We start from the raw sequence: 16,848 nt of genomic DNA, 5'->3' as shown, positions 1-16,848 counted from the left end.
TTCAATCTCTGCAGCAATGCTGACAGCACTCCTGCGCCTATCTTTCAAAGACAGCAGTTGGATGTGACGCTGAGCACGTGCACTCAGCTTCTTTGGACGACCAACGCGAGGTCTGTTCTGAGTGGACCCTGCTCTTTTAAAACGCTGGATGATCTTGGCCACTGTGCTGCAGCTCAGTTTCAGGGTGTTGGCAATCTTCTTGTAGCCTTGGCCATCTTCATGTAGCGCAACAATTCGTCTTTTAAGATCCTCAGAGAGTTCTTTGCCATGAGGTGCCATGTTGGAACTTTCAGTGACCAGTATGAGAGAGTGTGAGAGCTGTACTACTAAATTGAACACACCTGCTCCCTATGCACACCTGAGACCTAGTAACACTAACAAATCACATGATATTTTGGAGGGAAAATGACAAGCAGTGCTCAATTTGGACATTTAGGGGTGTAGTCTCTTAGGGGTGTACTCACTTTTGTTGCCGGTGGTTTAGACATTAATGGCTGTATATTGAGTTATTTTGAGGGAAGAATAAATTTACACTGTTATATAAGCTGCACACAGACTACTTTTCATTGTGTCAAAGTGTCATTTTGTCAGTGTTGTCCCATGAAAAGATATACTTAAATATCTGCAGAAATGTGAGGGGTGTACTCACTTTTGTGATACACTGTACATACAGTTAAAGTCAAAATGTTACATACAATTTTAACAACTGTTCTTTTTCCGATTGAAACATAAACATACTTCTTTGCTAAAATCCCAAATTTGAGTTTTAACATAATTGTTTTGTATGTTTCTAGCAACTTACTTATTCACTTATTCAACTTATTCATTTATTTTGGTGATGTACAAAGGTCCAACATGTTGTTAAACTTTGTAACATGGGCTCCTTATTCCTAGTTATTAATTATGCCTACAGCGGGTAAGTTTGTTGTGCCCAAATAGAAAGAGCTAGTTTAAATCTACCTGTTATAAGTGCATGGAATAGTTCTACCTGAGCTTGGCAAAAAGGCTACTGTTTCTCATTTTATCATTGTCATTTTATTGTCATTGACTAATTTGATTAAATTTGATTAAGTTAGTCATGGAATATCCTGGACAGGGTGCCAATCCATCGCAGGCCTTCAGCAAACCCATTCCCAACCTCCAGACATTGCCAATCATGTCTGTGTAGACCACTAAATCAATAAAATTAAATTGCATTCTTGAAAGTGTTAAAATCCTCAAGTTCCAAAAAAAAAACTGTTCCAAAAACATTTATATATAATAACTGCCATGACATGCATGTCCTAAACAGTGTATGTAAACTTTTGACTTCAACAATATGTATGTGTGTGTTTGTGTGCATTACACATTACTGACTCTTACTCCTGTGGAATTACGACCTCTTCTTTCTCCTTCTCCCTCTCTATAACTCCTCTCCAGCTGAATCTTCTCCTGATTCCCTTCCTCTACCTCCCTGTTACTACTACAGTAACCCTGCTGACTATCTGGCACAAACTCTTGAAAAAGCAGCGGAGTTTTAGCCCTTACAACCTTGTCGAAATACGCGAGATCAGCAACATAATTCCCTTTGGAAGAGAGAGAGATGATGGGTGGGAACTCATAGCCCCACAGGATCTCCTTTGCCAGGTAGGACGTGCGCACCTGGCAGGTGGCCGAGGTCGGTTCCACTGTGGAGCTCATCATTACCAAGAGCTCAAAATCAGCTTGATCTGTCTCTGTAGAGCCACCACCTGGGATTGAAAAGCAGAAACAGATTGTAATTGGCACATCAAATTAATAACTAATCATTCCATTGTTATATATGGCTGGGAGTCCAAGACAGCAAAACTGGCTATGCTGTCTGGGTAAGATAAATTAATTTTGTTCTTTCCTATCAATTAGACTGACAACAGCAAATCAGGGGCAAGAGTTTGTGTATACATAAGCCCCTCCAGGAATATTCAGCTGCCCTGGGACAAATTAAAAGAAGTTTAAAAAGAAGTCTAGGAGGAAGCATGTGTTAACCCTTATCATGTCTTACTGTTTATCTGTTTCCATCACATTTATCATAGCCAGAATGCTGTTACATCTTCCTCTTCATTATAAATTTCTTTTTATTTGGATGTACAACTTAAAGCATAAAATTATTTTCAAACTATAAAAACAATTAAAGCAGTACCCCTAGAGGCCCAAGCTCTGAGTGGGCTGTTATTATCAATGGTGTGGTAGAAGGTGAGGGGAAGGATAAGAAAGGGGCTTTCACTAGCCGTGTCCACACTAAACGGGACATTTCTCTGGTCTAGATGCACCGTCTCATCCTCCTTCGGCACACAAGGATGCAGCAGTTTTCCAGTTACCTGCAAAGTAAATATCAGTAACAATACGTTTTACTGTGCAGAATGTCATAGGTGCATGTAAGTAAATTAAAACCTTTTTAATTTTGAACCCACAAGACTATTTTGCCAACAAACAGAAAAGTCATAATTAAACTTATAAAAGTAATTTGAACAAATACATATGTGTTCCAGTCATTTAGTCCCAGAAGCCCTATAATATAATATTGTGGTTACCTGGCAGCCCAGTAGTAGACTTTTGCGCATGTTGGCCACTCGGATCATAAGACACGGCTGCCCGTTGTGATTGGCTATTACAGCGTACTGGCTGAAGCGAACCGTCTCACCCCGCTTCTTCGGTCGAGCCAGCTGAAATATGGGCAGAGAGTGAGAGAAGACAGTAAGAGAGGTCTGTCTATAGTAACAGCATTTTAACAGTCAAGTGTCACCATTAATTTTCACAATACAGCTACGAGTTTAAATGCTTAAGATAAGCTGAAGTCACTTGGATCAGGAGAGAAAATGCCATCCCTTCAAACCCATAAAGCAGGACCATTATGCTAAGACCAGTTAAATCAGGACCAGATGAAGCACTTGTGGGAGTCATTGGATGCGTCTTCTGACAGGCACGTGGGAATTTTTTCACTCTAAACTGACTCCTCTAAATCCGCTCCTGTGTTTGTTGTTTATTTATATGTATTAGAAAAGGCCCAGAAACGGCACCTTGGCGAGAAAGGTCCCCGTGACAAAGATCTCCAAGCCAGTGGTGATAAGGAGCTGGATGACGAGAAGGACAATGCCGGATGGACACTCTTCTGTGATGCATCGGAAGCCGTAGCCAATAGTGGTCTGTGTCTCCAAGGAGAAAAGGAACGCGCCGGTCAATGTCTGCATCTGCATTACACATAATGTGTGATTGGCTGGAGGATCGTATTCTATGTTGGGTGAAATACAGACATAACAATAGTTAGTTTTTTTTTTTTTACTGAAACCAAACATGACTTTGCCCATGACTGTTTCTTAAAACCCACATGTTCAATCCGAAAACTTAAATTATTATTATTAAACATGCATGAAACAGTTTTTAAAAACTGTTGGTCAGTTTCTCTTTTTTATTTTTGGCCGTGGTTCAAGACCAGTAACAAATCACATATTCTTGTTAAAACTGCATATTAAAACGTCTCAGTTATTCCAAAATTAGGGTTTGTATGCTGTCAGGCACTAGCTAAAACTAATCCCTCAGAGAAAGTGATTTTTCGTGAGCAGACCCTACTCACCCAGCAGGTCTCCATGAACCAGGGCAAGCAGGTACCACAACAGACCAAAAGCAAACCAAGTGCCCACAAAGGTGGCGCTAAACATAAGCAGCTTGTACCGCCACTGCAGGTCCACACAGGTCGTCCAGGGATCCCGCAGGTATAGCGCATGCCATCCACTGCCGTGCTCCACTCTCACATTGCTCCGTCCATCTTTGGACATTACACGTCGATGAAGCTGAAACATCTCGATCCCAGAGCCAGGGCTTTCAAGTAGTGGCTTTAGGGTCTCTGTCTGTGTCTGTGAGTGGCACACTTCGTCCACATTGGGGTAAGTAGGCTTTGGGGATGTCATCTGGAAAGAAAAAAACTAAACAATGTAAAGCCTTAGTTATTTTCAACTGTGGCAAAGTGCTTTTTAAATACTTAAACAATACATTTTTATTCTGACTGGAAAAAATTACAGCATATCTGTTGTCAGTAGTGGGCAGCAGTCCTTCATCTGACCACTGAAATTAACCTGGCAACCCTGTTTATCTGATGAATTAAAAGGAAAGGGGTATTACTTAACACAGGAGCTACTTTATACACACAGAGCCCGCTTGTTGCTGAAAAAAGAACAGATTTGAATGAGGCATTCGAACAAAAACAGTTACTTTCACACAAAGTTCTCAGGATGTTCATCCATCTCTGCTCTACTCTTCATCCTGTTCATTTTGTGCTGCTGGACCTGCTAGCACAGATGGAGATCTAGTTCCTGTCAACTGTTCTCGAGTCTTTATTATAGTCGATAGTGTATTCACTCCAAGTGTGAAGTGAGCACATTGCGTAGGTGTTCGTACCCACCTGAATGTTAATTCAGCAACCAGCATGTAAAACAGTGTAACCCTATTACCCAAATTTGTCATTCATTTAGTGTTACTCTGATCAGGGGTGCGGTGGTTCCATCTTGTAATGTAAGTTTGAACAATAAAGAGTAAATATAAGAGACATCAGATGTGGGGTGAATTGACACAGCTTGTAAAGTGGGGGATGCAAAGCAACATGGGTCCTCGTGAGCTGGGTTCGATTCTTGTCTCTGTTCACTTTCTGTGAGGAGTTTCACTTGTTGTTGCTGTTGTTGTCGTTTAATTCTTAACGCCATGTCAGCTGCTATGGCTATTATCATGGCTAGCTAATGGTCTTTAAAAGTCAAAGTGGTGGGTCGATTTGCTTTCTCAACAAGTCTGTATGGTGGTTAGAGTGGTTATGTTTCACCTGTCCTATCAGTGTTTGCATGGGTTTCTAGCAAGCATTCCATGGTCCTTTGATGTTTCAAAAACATGCAGAAGGTGGATTGGTTGTTTTAAATAGCCCATAGATCTTAATTCCAATTGATGTGGTTCCAATTTTGTGGAAACAGTTTGCTGCTTTTAATTGGCCCTAGGTCATTGTCATTGATTGTTGGCCTGTCCAGGGTTTGTTTCTGAGTTAATAAAGCAACCACTGCAACCCTGACCAGGATAACATAGTTAAAAGAGAAAATGAATGAATAAATGAACAGCAGATGAGTGACATGTTTATGTAGTGTGCAAGAAGGAAACAAACCCAGACAGAAACAGGGAGAAGAAAGAGCGAGTTGGAGGAGGCCTAACAAAAAGGCCCCACATGCACCCTCATTAGTAGTCCAAAGTGGATAATAATCCCCCTTGGCCAGCCTCAATTGTACCTTTCTCCAGCATCCCCTTTCCTACACTCAGCAATCCTGCCCTTTCTTTCTCTCTTCCTCAGCCAGCCTGCTCTAGGGAGGTCTAACAATATACAGTGCCATGAAAAGTATTTGCCCCCTTTGCCTGCACTATATTTATATTTTGTTTTAGATTCTTATACACAATGTAATGTAAGAAAAGAACAGTTTAACATTAATTTAATATGAAATAAATGATTATGCAACACCTGTATTGCCTATGTTAAACAAAAATGCCAACTTTAGCACCAACAACTGTAACCAAAAGCTTCTAATAACTAAAAATCAGTCTTTCATATCACTGTGGAGAAATTATAAACCATTTTTTGCTGAATTGCTTTCATTTATTAATGTTGTTTTTATCATTATGAGGTGGTTATCCTCTAGCTTTAGACCACGGACTGATGCCTGAACAGTCCCTCTTATGTTTTTTTTTGGAAAGGAGCAACATTAATAATTTCACCTCAGTTTTCTCTACTTGGGGATCATGGCTCTTACTGTGTTTCCCTGGAGTCCCAGAGCCTTAGAAATAGCTATCTAACTCTTTCTAGATATACATTTTTCATCATTTTTCGTTTGCATGTGATGTTTGTTTGTTGTTTAATAAATTATCATTTAAAATGTATTTTTCGTTACTTTTTGTCTTTAGATATCTGAAGCACTGAAGTGTGAAATTTGCACAAATTGATTAAAAGGTGGGCGCATAGGGAGCTGACAGTTTTTCTGTTCCAGCATGACTCCATGTGCACAAAGCATGGTCCAGAAAAACATAATATACATAAGGGGAGGGTGCAACTCCATACTAATGTCAAACGAGGTCATTGTCAGGTGTCCACATAATTTCGTGATAGTTCTCCTCACACTAACATCTTTCTGTCAACCAGCCCCGCTCTCCCCTGTCATACAGCGCAGTAAATCATGGCATTGTTTATTTACTGTCACCAACTGTTTAACCATTACGCCCATGGTGTAAAGGTGCAGGTGAAACTTACCTTGTAACTGTGGTCACGCAAAATGTACAACACCTGTACGTTTGTCCCCGATTCAGCAGCTGGTCCTCATGTTGGTTTGTTTTTTGCGCAGTTTGCGCCAAACTCCTCACATCCAACCTGCAGCCAAACAAGGGAACTAAAGTTCTTAAAGCAGTTACACGTCACGGGTCTCTGACAGTCTTTTTGTGGAGACTCCGCCCACAGCTGGGATTTGGGGTTCACAGTTCCACAAGTTCTGGAGCTGAACAGTTTGTGGACGTCCATTGGAAGCAAAAACAAAGAAGCTGCAGATACAAACGTCTGATTATTATTAATAGCTTCCTTTGTTGGGGGGGGCAGTGGCACAGCTGGTGGAGTGTGAGTGTATCGAATTTGGTATGTTCTCCCAGGGTTCAGTTACCAAACATGAAGATAAGGAACTGGCTAATCTAAATGGTTGTGTGAGTAAGTAAATAATTGGGTGAGAGTGTGTTTTCCTGCTCAGGTGTGTTCCTGCCCTACATCCAGAATTTCCATGAACCCAATCAGAATAAAGCAGTTAGTGAATGAATAGAATGGGTTCCTAAAAACGTCATGAATGTTTTATTAGACCATATAAGCAATTACCTAGCCAAACATTGTGTTTATTAGTGTTCTCTTAAATCCATAAATCCCATTTTGTATTGTCATAAATATTAACCTTAGCTGAGGCTTCATGGTCTGCATTTGTTGGGATCTTCAGTAACTTTGTGGATGACTTGTTCCTGAGTTTTTGGGAAGATTTCAGCAGGCCAGTCATTATTAAGTTGATTGGCAACTGTTCCAAGTTTCCTCCATTGGAGATAATGGCTCCTACTGCGGTTCAGTCCAGTCCTAGTCAATTTCAATTTTCTCACAGATTGTTTTAGATAGTGGAATATTGTTTCTTTTAAGGTGAGTGATATTTATAATTGATGTGGCTGACTGTAGCTAAATTGGCTTTTGGATAACTTTGTTCCTTTGTGTGACAAATATGCAATATCAATTACTTAAAAGGCGTCATTATTATTTCACTCCTCTGTATTTGTGTTAGCTGGCCAGTTTATAAGGCGTCTCGACCCTATTTCCTGTAGAGATGCAAGGAACAAAACATTTCCTTCTGAGACGCTGGCTCTATAGAGCACTAAGCAGCATGAAGATCTTTTCTCTGAGGTTTATAAACTCTCTTTAGACTGTGGTGGGCAGTTTCCCACCTCACGCATCTCCACTGAACAGAATGTTCAGAAATCTAGCCCCTACACAAAGGTGCCAAAATCCACAAGAGAACCGGAGAGAAAGCCTTTCAAAGTTCTTTCTCTATCCCATTGAACAATTTCAATGAAATATACGATTTTGCCAAATATATGTAAACACCTGACCATAAGCTTCTTTAACATCCTATTTCCAATTTACTGTTTGGGCAGTATTTTCAGTTTTGGTGGTGTTTGTGTCAATTTAGTCAAAAGAGCATTGTGAGGTCAGGTATTGATGTTGATGCAAGAATGCATGGCTCCTAATTGGCATTTAATCCTACCACAGAAGAAGGAACTGAATAAAAGGCAATGCAGGTATTGCATTGCTGCAATGCAGGTAATTCTCTAGAACCTATATTTAACTGACAAAAGTATAAATGTAGAATGTGATGTCTGCAACATTGTTAAACAAATGTTTGGACAGAGGTATGTTTACTAAGTTTCACCTGCTGATTGTGGAATTATTTAAAACAGTGTAACTTAAATACTCTTTTAATAATAAATAAACCTTTCACTCATATTTGCCCTTGTTCCAACTTTTTCGAGTGTGTTGCAGAAATTAAAATCAAAATTTCATAAAAGCTTCTTACTTTATACATTCATCCGTTTGTTTTTACTAACACATTCATCTTGGTGAGGACTGTGGTGGACCCAGTGCCACTCAAACACACACACACACCCTCATGTATTCCTTGGATTCCTTGTGTTGACCCCACAGCAACCCTGACCAGTATAAAAAACTGAAGATTATTGATGGTATAATTGTTGGCTGATGAATTCCCAGGTCTTGAAAAAAAACAAACTATAAAATGTTTTCACTAGTAGAGGGTTTTGCTTTCTGAAATTCTAATTTTAAAACTAAAAGGGATGCGGTGTCACATTGAGGTTTAGGCTGACACTGCCACCTGGTGGAACCCCTGGGAACTTGGTATGATTTCTACACTAGCATCACAGAAGCCAAACAAACGTTTTGTTAATTAGAAAAAAGTCTTCATCTAAAAATACAATACTGTTTTCAAAATAACATTATAAGTGTATGAAAAGGTTTATTCAGTTTAAATATAAATTCAAATCTATTTTGCAATTCTTTAGTATAAATTATTATATTATATATTAAATGACATATAGAATATTGTAATCATACTTCAGTCTGTTGTAATAATATTGTAATTATATGTTGTTGCAGATATTATGTTTGCAGATTCAAATCTTACTTAGTTTCACATGTTTTAGTCACCGAGTGGTAGGGCACACACACTAGGGCGTGGTATTACGCGAAAGGGGGCGTGGTGTTACGTGAGATGGGCGTGGTATAATGAGTGAAGGCAGAACAAAGATGATTTAAGACTCCTCAATGTGACCTTGTTAAAATACAACTCAACACTGTCTATACATAATCTTCACCTAAAAACCTGTGTTATTGACAAAGTTCTGTTTAGCAGCTGTTTTATACAGCATTTGCCACCAATGCCCGTATAAGAGCGACAAAACACATGCTTAGGTGGGGAATTTATGGGCTAGCGCTAACTGCTGAGCACATTTTTAAGGCCGTGTGCTGCTGCAGCTGTTGATTCGACATTCTGGCAGATCCTGGTGTTAACTTTAATGGCGAAAACAGACAGAGTGGAACACTGTAAGGACCCTACAATTCACATTAGCTTACAGCATGGGCTAAAGCTAGTTATCACAAGCCATATTTTGGTTTTGGATTATTTAATGTGATTGGTGGCACCATGGCAATGTGTATGGGGTAGAGGTTTAAATAGTTGACAAATGCATCAATAACCATCCAACTATGTAATTGAGCTGTAATACATATACAGATACTCTTGAACAAGACAGCTAGCAAATGCCTTTATGGCCAGATAATCTTATTCGTTTCCATTCAGCGTTTAGCCCTAAACAATAATAACAACAAATTAAAAAAACAGTTGTCAACTATAAATAAAATGTTTTAATGTTTTAGTTTCTTTGATGTACTGATGCATTGCACAATCGTATCAGCCGACTTATTTGGAGTGTTTTTAACTTTAATTTACTTGCTCCCATCAGTAGAAACCCCACAGTAAGATGTGTCTTCTAGTGCTTGCTGAGTAATTTAGACAGAATGTGCTGCCGTCACGCTGCGCTGTTTCATAATCAGGCAAAGACTTTTTTAACAAGACAGACGTGCAGTCCATTGATCTGCAGCTGTCGTGGTAAAATGCAAAAACTCCTTAAAAAAAAGACCTAGAAACAAAGATGAAATCAGTGCAAAAACACACACAGAAAATAGCAAGTGCAGACTCAAGTGCAAAAAAGAGGACGTATGGTCACCCTACCTATGCATTATTTCCAGATTTGGCACAAAAAAAAAAAAGGTCTCAGGTATGGAGCTACACCTGCCATGGTGAGGTGTTAGCATCTACCACAGTATTAGGAAAAGACAGATTTCAGTCCTCACAACATTACAGTTATCTGTGAACAAGTGGAAATGTTTTTACCTCCCCCCTGTCAGTCCCATCAACACTGTCACATTACAAGGATCTGTTTGCGCAAGTATATTTATATATAATGTAAGGGGTTTGAACTCTCATCCAAGTGTGCCAAATAAATTTGCAAAGATTGGCTTAGATAAAATTTGTGGTAATTTTTCTAAAATAGAAATAAAAAGAAAAAAGACAGTACTGCATAGATAATGACTGCATAAATTATCAGAATGTCATAAAGTAAAATACAGTGAGTAAATGTGAGAAAAAATCCCTTCTGAAAGATGATTCTTACTCAAGTTGGCAGTTTTCTGGGGCCTTGATGTTTGTTCCTCATACAAATCAAATATAACATATGCTTCAATAGTTTTATAGCTCTAAACTTTGCTTAAACATTGTTAACCAAATAACATATAATTTATAACTTTGTTTTATGGGTGTGATTTGTTACAGGTTATCATGTGGGAAAGCTGTGTAAACTTAATGTGCCTGAAAGAAACCTTTCCTTTTTTAAAAGTGCTTTGCCAGCCTTGCTAGTTATATTCTTAGATAAACTTTTTAGCTGGGCACCTTGTGAGCTGTGGATTTTTTGCAGTAAGCAGTTATTGCTGTCACAGTTTCAGGCTAAGCAACTCAACAGGAATGTGGTAGTCGGCAGAGAAGTTTTCAAATATCGGAATGCCAACCACCAGACCCACGGTCTAGCTCCTCACCAAGTCAGACATACTCATGAACAAATACACAAGGGGACAGATAAAACACGTAACTATTCATTTCTTTCAGTTATTAAGCTTGAATCCTTTTTGGAATTATACAAGTACTGAATGTTTTATGGTAAGATGTTGTGTCATTCTTTAAGAACAAAATGATCCAGTTCTTTAAGATGTTGTCTCTTCCAGTCCATGGTTGTTTAATAATTTTGAACCTGACAACTGGGAAGCTTATAACCCTTTTATTACTTTTTAACATAATTGCTATTTGTTGAGTAAATTCATCCCAACTCCTTTAATATTAAACTAGGAGCAAATTGCACATTTTTGGAGCTAAAAATTGATTCATGTTTATGTATCCCTCAAACTTGTTTTATTGTAGTGTCTCAATACACCTCAGGGTGCAGAACACAGTGACCCATATCTGTTAAAACAGTATGCTACACAAGATAGGGGAAGGAAAGAATGCAGTGGGAACTCTTGTAATTTCTATCTAAAAGATAAATAGGATGCTCTGTCTTTATCATGCACCTGTTGTTTCTGATCATTTTGTCTCTCAGACTAGGCCAAACCAAAAACTGCGTTCCGATAACGTTATGTAAATGTGGTTAGTTCTGCCTCCACTGTAAAGTCCACTGATTTCAAAATTACTCATAGTTACCTCATATGTCAACTTGAGAGTTGATTAATCATTCGGGAGCTTTTTCAGTGATGGTTGCTGACACACACACACACACACACACACACACACACACACACACACATACACCGACAAGGCATAACATTATGACCACTGACAGGTGAAGTGAATTACACTGATTATCTTTTTATCACGGCACCTGTTAGTGGGTGTGATATATTAGGCAGCAAGTGAACATTTTATCCTTAAAGTTGATGTTAGAAGCAGGAAAAATGAACAAGCGTGAGGATTAAGGCGAGTTTGACGAGGGCCAAATTGTGATGGCTAGTTCCTGGTCTGCAGTGGTCAGCATCTATCAAAAGCAGTCCAAAAAAGGAACAGAGGTAAACCGGCGACAGGGTCATGGGCGGCCAAGGCTCATTGATGCACGTGGGGAGCGAAGGCTGGCCCTTGTGGTTCGATCCAACAGACGTGCTACTGTAGCTCAAACTGCTGAAGAAGTTCATGCTGGTTCTGATAGAAAGGTGTCAGAATACACAGTGCATCACAGTTTGTTGTGTATGGGGCAGCAAAAGGGGGACCAGCACAATATTAGGAAGGTGGTCATAATGTTATGTCTGATCGGTATACACATTAATAAAGTAAGTTAAGAATGTTGTCATGGGGCCAGGCCCACCGCGACCCTAATCAGGATGACGCTGTACGTAAAAATGAATGAAATGATTTTGTAAAAAGGAAAACTTCACCCCAGGTTGCAATAGTTTCTTTTGACGCACGTGTTGCTGTAACCAGCGGTATTGAATAACTGCGGAATGAATGTGTGTGTGTATGTGTGTGAGTGTGTGTGTATGTGTGTGTGTGTGTGTATGGGTGTGTGTGTGTGTATGGGCGTATGTGTATGTATGTGTGTGTGTGTGTGTGTGAGTGTGAGTGTGTGTGTGTGTATGTGTGAGTGTGTGTGTGTGTATGTATGTGTTGGTATGTATGACTTATGGGGACAATATTCCTGAATACATACCAGCATTATGGGGACTCTGGGTTTATAAGGACACTTTTGGTGTCCCCGTAAATCCTGCATGTTTAATCCTGTTTTTTTAAGCCTTTAGTGATTTTCACTTTATAAAAGTAGACTGGATCTGTAGGTAGTTCTGAGACACAACTACTACAGTAGTTAGATATTATAAATGATAAACGGTTCCATGGATACTGGTTTATTTAAGAACGGTCCCGGTAAACCTCAGACCGGTTTTGTGTAAGCGCTTGTGTATCGACAAAATCGTGAGTTAGAGCGTCAGCTGGATACACACTCCCGCCAAAATATACACACAGCCGCGCGCCCGGAACACATACAGCGGAGCTCCAGAGCAGTTCCTCAGGAGGTGAATCTCCTCATATTCCTTCACCTGGTATGTATTTTATTTTGAATATATCCTCTAAAAACACCTATTTGTAAAAATAATACACATTAATTACTTTGAAATGTGGTGATTTGCGTTTCTTAAAAGTACATGAAGCAGAACGCTGATTAACAGAACAGAAACACAGGCGGAGACAGTGCCATTTCAGATCTCTTCCCTACACACTCGCTCCATATGCCCCTATAGTGCACTTAACATTCTTAAAGGGCCAGACACTATATGTGTAATTCACATAACATGGCAGGTGAGACGTTAGAAAACAACTTTCTTTCTTAGAATAGCCCCTTTTTAAGGAAAAATACATACATATTACATACATTATATATATAATTTTATATATTATCTTATTACTGTGTGGAGTTTGCATGTTCTCCCCGTGTCCGCTTGGATTTCCTACCACAGTCCAAAGACATGCAAATGAGGGGAATTAGAGACAATATACATATATATATATATATTGTGAACTGTACTATATATAACTTTTGAACTGATGAATCTTGTGTAATGAGTAACTACTGTTTCTGTCATGAATGTAACCCAAGTGTAAAACATGACATTAAAATCCTATTAAACAAGTAGTAAATAACAGTACAAAACCTTTCTCTTTAAATTATATTTGGCCAGTTGATTTCAAAAGGGTTCTTAAAAGGATTTAGGAATTAAGATAAAGATGGTTAGCTTTTTATGCAAAAGTCAAGTAACTAACAACAGAATGAGGTAAGAGTAGTATTGTCAGAATATCTGCTTGAGGAAATGTCACCTAATTTTAATTTTATTTATTTTTTGCTGACCTCTTTCAGGTCGTAGCATATTTGCAAAAGTAAATATCGAGAAAGGAAGTTTTATTTTACAGTACAAAGGACGGCTAATCACAGGAAAAGATGCTAACTCTTTTGGGGAACAAGATTTCAAACACAATAGAGAAATTGTTTGGTGAGCACTCATTTTTTTCAATGTAGGTTTATAAAAGTTCTGTTTCTTGCTTTCACAGAAAGTGTGAAGGTTAGATCATTTGTAGTTTTAAGGTTGGAAAAATTAATTGATTGATAAATTTTTTTTTTTTAATTACTACTAATTCTTTTGTTTTCAACAGCATTGATGCCACTGATGATGATGGATCCTTCAAGAAACGCAACAATTCAAGACCATCTTGAATCAGACATCCCGATAAATAAATATTTCACTCATTGCAGTCTATTCATAATTAGATCAGCTCAACATTGTGGCAGTTATGAGGGATATGTGTTTGTATACCTGACTTGAGACTGCTTTATAAGAACACAGTTTGGTTTGTGAGGACTTGGTACAAAAGTCAGCACAGTTTCCTGAAGCACAGAAACAGTGATCATTACAGTACTTGTAACACTTTGAGGAGTGATTTAGATGTCATTTCATATTTGTATTCATTATGTTTAAATTGTGCTCTGTACGATCTATGTACAGTCAGTAGGCTAAGTAGTTTGTGTATGAGTAGACGTGACACATGGCTGGTTTGTGAGGACATGATTGGGTTTGTAAGGACTGAACACGGCTTTGTTTATAGTGTATTTGTAGATCAAGTTAGTGACCATTAACGTTTTGCATGGTTTCATTAAGGATGACTTCCTACTGGTTTGTAAGAGCAGGGATTGGTTTATAAGGGGTTAATGGGGAACCTGAAGAGGTATAATGACATTTTGTCAGTATTTAAGAACTGGGTATAAATCAGTTGTGGTGTGCTCTACAAATAGACAAACATCCATTTCAAGAACATGGAGGATTTGATTTTAAATTCCATATTTCACTCAGACAGAGCAAATACATAATTATATGCCTTGGTTTATCAATAAATACTGACTGTAGGTTTAAATAATGCATGTTAGGGTTAATGTAAATTTAACTCTTTTACGTATTCAACAAATATGTTTTGTTGTTTATCTCTGTAGATGCCATTAGAAAAGCCTCTTGTAACATTGTTCTCTGAAAAGCTCTTTAATCCGCATTTACATGTAACTCTTAGTGCAACAGAGACATCTAGCAGCTCACCTAATGAGCTAAAAGTTATTTAACTTAATAATAATTGTGTTGTGTAGTTGTCTGAATCAGCCAAGTAGTTTGTGTATGAGTGAACGTGACTGATGGCTGGTTTGTGAGGACATGATTGGGTTTGTAAGAGCTGGATGTGGGATTGAGTGTATTTGTAGATAGTCGGTGATCGTTACTTGGTTTTATTTAGGATTACTTCTAGCTGATATTTCTGCAACAGTCATGTTGGTGTACTCTACAACAATTGTGTTATCTCCTTTTTCTCACTAGATAAACGATGACCTTGTGTTTGCTTCAAGTAACGTAACAATTCAAGACCATCTTGAATCAGACATCCTGGTAAATAAATATTTCACCCATTGCAGTCTATTCATAATTAGATCAGCTCAACATTGTGTGTGGTCCTATTCTGTACTTGACTTGGGCAGTTATGAGGGATATGTGTTTGTATACCTGACTTAAGACTGCTTTATAAGTAGTTTGTGTATGAGTACACATGACAAATGGCTGGTTTGTGAGAACATGACATGAGTCACGTCCACTCATACACAACTACTTGGCTGATTCAGACAACTACAGAAAATAGTTATGTTGTGGTAACCCTTATAAACCAATCCCTGCTCTTATAGACCAGTAGGAAGTAATCCTTAATGAAACCATGCAAAACTTTAATGGTCACTAACTATCTACAAATACACTATAAACAAAGTCGTGTTCAGTCCTTACAAACCCAATCATGTCCTCACAAACCAGCCATGTGTCACGTCTACTCATACACAAACTACTTAGCCTACTGACTGTACATAGATCGTACAGAGCACAATTTAAACATAATGAATACAAATATGAAATGACATCTAAATCACTCCTCAAAGTGTTACAAGTACTGTAATGATCACTGTTTCTGTGCTTCAGGAAACTGTGCTGACTTTTGTACCAAGTCCTCACAAACCAAACTGTGTTCTTATAAAGCAGTCTCAAGTCAGGTATACAAACACATATCCCTCATAACTGCCACAATGTTGAGCTGATCTAATTATGAATAGACTGCAATGAGTGAAATATTTATTTACCAGGATGTCTGATTCAAGATGGTCTTGAATTGTTACGTTACTTGAAGCAAACACAAGGTCATCGTTTATCTAGTGAGAAAAAGGAGATAACACAATTGTTGTAGAGTACACCAACATGACTGTTGCAGAAATATCAGCTAGAAGTAATCCTAAATAAAACCAAGTAACGATCACCGACTATCTACAAATACACTCAATCCCACATCCAGCTCTTACAAACCCAATCATGTCCTCACAAACCAGCCATCAGTCACGTTCACTCATACACAAACTACTTGGCTGATTCAGACAACTACACAACACAATTATTATTAAGTTAAATAACTTTTAGCTCATTAGGTGAGCTGCTAGATGTCTCTGTTGCACTAAGAGTTACATGTAAATGCGGATTAAAGAGCTTTTCAGAGAACAATGTTACAAGAGGCTTTTCTAATGGCATCTACAGAGATAAACAACAAAACATATTTGTTGAATACGTAAAAGAGTTAAATTTACATTAACCCTAACATGCATTATTTAAACCTACAGTCAGTATTTATTGATAAACCAAGGCATATAATTATGTATTTGCTCTGTCTGAGTGAAATATGGAATTTAAAATCAAATCCTCCATGTTCTTGAAATGGATGTTTGTCTATTTGTAGAGCACACCACAACTGATTTATACCCAGTTCTTAAATACTGACAAAATGTCATTATACCTCTTCAGGTTCCCCATTAACCCCTTATAAACCAATCCCTGCTCTTACAAACCAGTAGGAAGTCATCCTTAATGAAACCATGCAAAACATTAATGGTCACTAACTTGATCTACAAATACACTATAAACAAAGCCGTGTTCAGTCCTTACAAACCCAATCATGTCCTCACAAACCAGCCATGTGTCACGTCTACTCATACACAAACTACTTAGCCTACTGACTGTACATAGACCGTACAGAGCACAATTTAAACATAATGAATACAAATATGAAATGA

The 16,848-nt window shown here is 38.3% G+C and overlaps 1 protein-coding gene and 1 long non-coding RNA gene across 2 annotated transcripts; one reads left to right on the top strand and one right to left on the bottom strand.

Moving 5' to 3' along the window:
• Positions 1-805: 805 nt before the first annotated feature.
• On the bottom strand, positions 806-6,394 carry LOC134302522 (ATP-sensitive inward rectifier potassium channel 10). The gene is made up of 6 exons (XM_062987644.1): positions 6,287-6,394; positions 3,590-3,923; positions 3,036-3,247; positions 2,550-2,681; positions 2,159-2,336; positions 806-1,730 (listed from the first exon to the last, which is right to left on the bottom strand). Exons 2-6 carry the CDS (start codon positions 3,921-3,923, stop codon positions 1,342-1,344), a joined length of 1,245 nt encoding a protein of 414 aa, XP_062843714.1. The 5' UTR covers positions 6,287-6,394; the 3' UTR covers positions 806-1,341.
• Positions 6,395-12,706: 6,312 nt separating this feature from the next.
• On the top strand, positions 12,707-13,903 carry LOC134302893 (uncharacterized). Its single transcript, XR_010007594.1, has 3 exons — positions 12,707-12,760; positions 13,573-13,705; positions 13,866-13,903. It is a non-coding gene; the product is annotated as an uncharacterized LOC134302893 (long non-coding RNA).
• The last annotated feature ends 2,945 nt before the right edge of the window (positions 13,904-16,848 follow it).

The sequence above is a fragment of the Trichomycterus rosablanca genome, chromosome 25 (genome assembly GCF_030014385.1).
Source record: "Trichomycterus rosablanca isolate fTriRos1 chromosome 25, fTriRos1.hap1, whole genome shotgun sequence".
Taxonomy (NCBI): domain Eukaryota; kingdom Metazoa; phylum Chordata; class Actinopteri; order Siluriformes; family Trichomycteridae; genus Trichomycterus; species Trichomycterus rosablanca.
The sequence above is the reverse complement of the archived record's forward strand: the minus strand, read 5'-3'. Positions and strand labels throughout refer to the sequence as shown.

Excerpts from the sequence above, each read along its gene's own strand:
- LOC134302522 (XM_062987644.1), bottom strand. The coding sequence starts at position 3,923 with ATGACATCCCCAAAGCCTACTTACCCCAATGTGGACGAAGTGTGCCAC. Across the intron at positions 3,248-3,589 it reads GGTTCATGGAGACCTGCTGG|AATACGATCCTCCAGCCAAT; the intron begins GTGAGTAGGGTC and ends CACCCAACATAG. Across the intron at positions 1,731-2,158 it reads CAGAGCTTGGGCCTCTAGGG|GTGGTGGCTCTACAGAGACA; the intron begins GTACTGCTTTAA and ends TTTCAATCCCAG.